Source organism: Conger conger, chromosome 2, assembly GCF_963514075.1.
Source record: "Conger conger chromosome 2, fConCon1.1, whole genome shotgun sequence".
Taxonomy (NCBI): domain Eukaryota; kingdom Metazoa; phylum Chordata; class Actinopteri; order Anguilliformes; family Congridae; genus Conger; species Conger conger.
Genome location: NC_083761.1, coordinates 2,352,419 through 2,359,237, shown reverse-complemented (window position 1 = coordinate 2,359,237; position 6,819 = coordinate 2,352,419). Strand labels below are relative to the sequence as shown.

Below are 6,819 nucleotides of genomic sequence, written 5' to 3'. Positions count from 1 at the left end.
GCTGACGGATGGAGATTGATCACCTTCTCCCTATCCAGCCCTCTAAGAGAGTAAGGCACCTGCAGAACCGCCCACCTCGACCAATCCGTGTGCGCCCCCCCCTCTGACTGACGTCGGAAGCAGCCAATCTACGCTGGAAGTGGCTGGAAAACCCCTCCCCATTCAGAGGAAGGACAACATAACCCCGCAGACGCCGGACGGTTGGAAAAATAAAATAAAGCATTTGCGTAAAAAAGTGCATGCAATTGTTCATAGAATAGTCTAGTTTAAAAGACCGCAGCCGGGACCATAAAGAAAAAGTATCCAGAAACACATTATTGGTTCAGAGTTGGGTTATATCAGTAATAATTGCAACGAGGATATGACCACATTACTTAAACACAAAAAAATAATAAACAGATGGATTCTGTAAATGTATTTTTTTTTTCTTGTCAGTCTTATTCCTTAAAATGTAGGCTTTTTCATTGTGCACGTTTATCTGCTGAAAAGATGTGGAGGACTAAACATAAACATAAATATTTGAGCTAGCATAATACAAAATAACAAAATTGTTTTGTTCCACACAGTTGTAATCTCAAACTGTACATTGACGTTTTAAAACGTTCAGCAAAAAACACATTATACATTCGAATATTTTCACTGCAGATGAATTCGTATCAAGGTGATTATCAGCCATGTCGAACAGATGCTCGTACATCATGCAGGCCTAAACTTTAATTCTACATATGACTGAGTTTAGAGATAAGCCTTAAAAAGCACGCCAATAAGGACACGTTGTTAAGATGAATTTATATTCGGTTATCGTTTTACGGAAGAGGCTGAGTGGAAATTATTCCAGTTTTTTTTTTTTTTTTTTTTACTAAAAATATTGTTACCTCATCTCATGAATATTAATGACGAGCTAATCCCCACTTAGTATTGCATTTGAGAATGGGCAGCGTTAAGTTTAATAGGGACAGTCTTCTTACACACGGAGGGGGAAACGTGAAAAGAATTAAGGGGTGGGGGGGGGGGAACTCCGGCGATCCGGAAAATAAATTAAAACAGGAGTCTTGGAGGCTTGGATTCAATGAAAGCACGTTTCAAGCTCCCACTTTCTTAAAGAAACCCCAAATAAAATACGGTAACAGAATATCGGGGAGACCACACTATTTCCTTAACTGTTTTTCAAAGGGTCGATGAGAGTCCCAAAGAACGCGAAGAAGAAGCCCACGGTCAGTCCTCCACGGTCAGTCCTCCTGTTGATCTCACCAGATCAACTCGTTCTAATCGGGCCGGAGCTGAAAGCGAGCTAATGTTCAAAGAAATTCCCCCCCCCATACAAATAATTTTCTTTTTTTGTTGTTGTCATTTGTAGTTTTTGCTTTTATAGGCTAGGTTCATCTTCGTCACTCTTCCACGCGTGTTATTAAAACACATTAAAGCACTTTTTTTTTTCATGCTACATAATCCTTTGAAGCTATTTCAAGGAATTCATTGGAAGAAATGTTTTCCGACTGTTTTTGATTTTTTGATTTTTGTGTGTCACCGCTATTGTCGAGACGACATGCGCCCAAAGACTGGACCGAAAAACGAAGCATTCCATTTCTAAAATTCCACATTACATTTTCCAACAAGCAACTTCCCACGATTGAAAACGTGATTGTTTTGCCCTCCAACGTAAAACGGGGATAAACACAGGCTAAGGCCAAACTAAATATGGATTTCAGACCAGAAAACGGAGTTTCCCTTCAACTTCCAACACGGTAAATGTTCCGTTTTAATGCCAGCCTATTTAATACGAGCCAAGACTGATAGTTCTTTTAAGTATCAAGATATCAAGTACCACTAACCTTTTTATTTATCTAATCCCAAATTGCGGTCGAGTTTTCTTAATTCTAAATCCTTAAATCTAGGGATTAAGGAAGCAGAAAGAGAGAGAGAGTGAGAAAGAGAGGGGGGGGGGTGCCTCATTCGCTGGCAGGATTGTTATGGGTCGTGTAGGTTGTCGGTGCTTATTAAAACGATGATGCGAAGTTGTTAAAATAAAATAAAATAAAAACCGTGTGCTGCAGGACCAGTAGCGTCTCTCCTTGCTACAGATTGTTTTTGTAAGTAGGATAGGGTAGTCAATGGCCGGGGATTTATGAAATCCTACCGATCAACACCTGCTAGGTGCGGCAGTAGACTTCAAAGTATTTACACCCGCAATACACAGGAGATCAATCCATTCGCGGTAATGTGTATCCTCTTGGTAGGCTGGTACGCCTCTTCACTACAGCATACCGGCTACTACTTTGAATCAATTTTTATTTTTTATTATTTTTTTTAAATAAACGAGCGTTTAAAAAGGATTTATGAGGTGATTTTTTTTCCTCTTTTTTTTTTTTCTTTGATGGACAAAACTTTAGCGCTGAATTTGGAGTGCGGAACAGCACAGGTAAGGACGGCATAATGAGCCATTTTTATTTTCTGTTTATACGAGTTCAGGGGGTTAATTTAGAACTCATTGAACAAGTCGTCATTCCTAGAATTTTAACAACGCAGATTGGTTATTTTTATATTTTTTCAAAAAAGGAATAACTAACATCTGGGGATTTGAGGTGCGCAATATCCGGAGCGATACCTGGTCTGGAGAACTCAATCCACAAAATGTCAAGGGGAGGGTGCAGATAGTTAAGTTACTGATACTGATAGTTAAGTGCCAAGATTACCAACCAATTAAGTACCAGCGTCTGTACAGCATACATAGGCTATAAATCTGGAGAAGAAAGTTTGGAGAGTTGTATATATAGACATACACACATCGGTAGGCTACTAAAACTAAATAGGCTACAAGTGACGAATCTCATGCGCGCTCCCAAATTTTCTGAGCGATTTAATTTCAACTTGCATCTGCTTTCCAGTTTCAAAAGGCTTGGCTTCGTGTTTACTTGTTTTAGCCAATTATGAGAGAATTTAGCCGAAATGGTAGTCGGACGAGATGGAACGCAAAGAAAGGCTTTCCAAATGTGTAATTGGTCGTGAAGGTTAGGGAGTTCTCAGCAGAGTGATGGCAAAAACAATCAAAACAAACAAACAAATTACCTAAAGGGAACAAGACATGGATGCATAATTTGAGCCGATGCAAGCGATAGCCTCGCTAAATGAACAGGGCGACAACTGTCAACCCCGTATTTTTCCTTTTAACCAGAAAAAGACGCACCCCGATGTGTAGCCTACTCTGCGGCACCTCACTTCAATCTGGACGCAGAAAGACACTCCTTTCTTTCTTTCTTTTACAAAATTATTTCGTTATAGAAGCTTCAATGGAAGACGTAATCATTTAGGTAAACGAAAACACTTTAAAACAGGCCACGTTAACCTAACATGTGTAAGACAAAAAGGTAGAGGCGTGGAGAGGTCAGGGTATACCTGTTTTCCATGACAAATTTAGTTCATGTGCTAAAAAAAGGTATTACCTGGATCTACATGCTATGGATAAACATTTCAGAAAGTACTCCCATCATAATTGTCATCACAACATTCGAGAGTTCCAAAACAGCCGCGTGCACCCTTTTAGTCGATGGATGAAAAGAAATCCGGGACATTCTAGAATAAACACCATGAATGTCTAACATTCCAATGACTTAAAAAGGTAATTTGGGCAATTCCACAGTAATGTCAACCTGAGCATGAAAAAAATAAACTTGTTTACGTCCCAATTCAACTTATGTCCCAAACAGTCGATTGTGACCATTTTGAAATCTGATCAAATGTAGGCTAACGACAGGACCATGCTTAAAAATTGATTTATTAGTCCCATTACCATTGAAATCAATGCTGCCATCTTGAGAAAAAAAAATCTCCTCATAAAAATCAACATGAAGATATATATATTTTAAAAATGGCAATTTATATGTTCAGCCAAACCTCCTACAAACTTTCTGGTTTAGACTTTAAAATGTACAGAGTTTTTAGAAAGTGTAGTCTCCCCAAAATACCTATACCTATATACCGAACGCAAGTTACATGTCAAATTTTTTCTGGCTTAACATTTATTTTATTTTATTTTTTTCTGCCCTTCCCCTCAGTCAAGTGGGTGTTATGATAACATGCATTAACATTTTTTTTTATCATGTTAGAAGAGCAAATTTATTTTCTGGGGGATTTTGTCATGTTGTGTCCAAACGTCACATCCTCTAACGCCAATTAACGCTATTTTCAAAGAACTTAAAAATGAAAATAATAGTGCGGATTCCGCACACGGAATAAACGGCACCATTGTGTGTGCAGGCGTCTGGAAAAGCGTTAGCACTGTGTACACAAATTATCAACGTTCGTTGCACAATCACCATCCCGTGAATGTTTCTTAATCCTTAGTTTACATTAAAAAACGTGCGGCGCTTTAAATGTCTCATAAAAGTGCAAACAATCCTCTAAATCCATTGCGGGCTGGAAATGAACGCACACGGACGTTTTTAGTCTTAAAGTCTGAGCAACATGTTTAAACACCTGTAAGATTTTCCCTTGTATCTAGAATACATTTTCCAACGAATTTTACTTCGTGACAAAAATGGTAGCATGTATTCAATTAGCTCGCGCATCTAGGCATTCATTGGGGGAAATTGTGGAAGAAAATGTGTCCCTATCGCAAGAGAATCTAACAACTTCAATTAGTGTAATCCCTGAAGCAACAGCATTTAAGATCCGAGATAAGTTCACATTTAAATCACATTTCCTGATTTCTCCCCCCAAGGTAGGCCCACACCCACGCCCCTCACGCCCCCACGCCCCCCCCCAATCCATCCAATGACAAACATCACCCCACCAAAAACACACACATGTATGCGGAATATGAAAGTATTGGGAGTTTATTGAACTCGTATATGACGCTAGAATAAATAAACAAGTGACAGTTTGCAAGACGGGCGAAACCAAGATATTTGCACATTTGTTTTTGTTTTGAAGTACACAATAAATATTAACAGAACTCCTGGAGCAAATGAAATACACATGGTCATGATGTTAAACTCGCTTGCATGTGACTCCGGAAAAAATGACAAACAGTAATAAATAATTACTCTTTGTCAACTAAGTTTTTGCGCAAACGTTTCGCAAGCTATAACGTCATACCGAGTGACGATCGGCAGGCCAAACCGTCACTTCCTCTCACCTGAAGTCTCTCAGAGACCCGGGGTACTAAACCAGGGCACCTCCTCTCAATGCTGCCTCTGTGCTTAACTTAAAGAGTTTCGATCCATACATATATAATTTTCTCACCGGTTACAGTGACGGCCATATTTGTGATGCGTACGTGTAAATGCATACATGTGTGCATGATTATGTACAGTATACGCACACTCCAATACATGCACATACATGTTATATGTATGTGTAAATACGCATCTGTGTCTATATACATACAAATGTACACACACATATACATGGCGGTTTCGTCTGTTATCCAAACGTTAGTGTGCACCTTTATTTCCGTTTAAATGGTGAAAAAGCAAAGGCAGTGATTTTTATTTTAATACAATCCCCTCTCTCTGGTGCTGATAGTCAAAACATCTAGATTTGAATTTTCAACGAGACACTGTAAATATGTATGTGATGCATCTTTCTTTTGCTTTTAGGGACAAAATTCAACCTGACTTCTGGTTCTGAGTAACCGATAAAAGCCAACGTTACACTTGCCTCGTCTTAGGACGTCTTTCTCTTAACATACACACTTAAAGTAAAGTATGAGTAAGTAAAGTTCTTTAGTCAAAGTTTTACTTAGTCAAAATTCAGGACCAATCAGATTGCTGCAAGGCTGAATCTCACGTCGCGACCATGCCTCGATAATCAGGACCATTGACACGTAAATGTTCCGCCTATATGTCACTCTTCCAAACGTAAAGCGTAGCCAAGGGTCTCTGCATTCAATTAGCATTTTCTTATTTGAAAAAAACAAAACAAAAAAAACAATAAACTATAGAGCAATTGGATGAAATACGTTTCGTTCATGTTTGACTTTTTCCGTTGTAAAGCCGCGTGACTCCGTTAGAGCTGTGCAGTGGGCCGTGTGCATTCAGAACGAGTACCGTACCTGTCTGACCAACGCAAACAAAACTAAACAAAAAAAAAATACAATTTTAAAAACTCTGAATACTGGAGTAATAAAAACGGGTAAAAAGGCATTCAGGGGACCGGTTCCGAAGCCCTTTAAAAAGGCCCATAATGACACAGTTCTGATCCGAACGATCACCAGATTTACACTTTCAGGTAACGGTTAGTAGTGTTTTTCTCTGTAATAGTCATTATAAAGGTATATTTATGTATTTTTGTTATAAAATGATGATGTCACTGAAGGACACACTTGTCTTCTTTCTTGGCCATCTTTCCTTTGTTCTGCTCCAGAGTCTTCTCAAAGTGCTCATCCTCCTCTTCAGCTCTGAGAGAGAGAGAGAGAGAGAGAGGGAGAGAGAGGGGGGGGGGGAGGAGGGAGAGAGGAGGGGGAGAGGGGGGAGAGAGGGAGACAGAGAGAGGGAGGAAGTGAGAGGCAGAGAGAGAGAGGGAGGAAGGGAGGGAGGGAGAGAGAGAAAGAGTGAGAGAGAGAGAGAGAGAGGAAGGGAGGGAGAGAGAGGTATTAATAAGGCAGTGGGTGGTGATTTAACTTCAGCATGACTCTTGGCTCTCCCCCGGGAGGCGCTGGGCTGCCCCCTCACTCACTCTTTCTCCTGGGCGTCCAGGTCCCTGACCAGTGCGTCGCGCTTGTTCACCAGTATGACCAGTTCATCCAGCAGCAGCTGCTCCCTGCGCTTCTGCGCCTCCGTCTTCTGCCAGTCTGTAAACACACCACACACACACACACAC

The 6,819-nt window shown here is 40.2% G+C and overlaps 1 protein-coding gene across 4 annotated transcripts in view; it reads right to left on the bottom strand.

Moving 5' to 3' along the window:
- Window positions 1–4,911: 4,911 nt before the first annotated feature.
- The window catches only part of LOC133116798 (EH domain-binding protein 1-like), a 95,522-nt gene continuing 93,614 nt past the window's right edge, over window positions 4,912–6,819 (bottom strand). For all 4 annotated transcript variants that reach the window (XM_061226764.1, XM_061226754.1, XM_061226781.1 and 1 more), the window contains 2 exons: window positions 6,676–6,790; window positions 4,912–6,397 (listed from right to left, as the gene is read on the bottom strand). In XM_061226764.1, coding sequence (XP_061082748.1) covers window positions 6,307–6,397; window positions 6,676–6,790 — 206 coding nt within the window. In that variant the 3' untranslated portion in view covers window positions 4,912–6,306. The remainder of the gene's footprint in view (window positions 6,398–6,675; window positions 6,791–6,819) is intronic.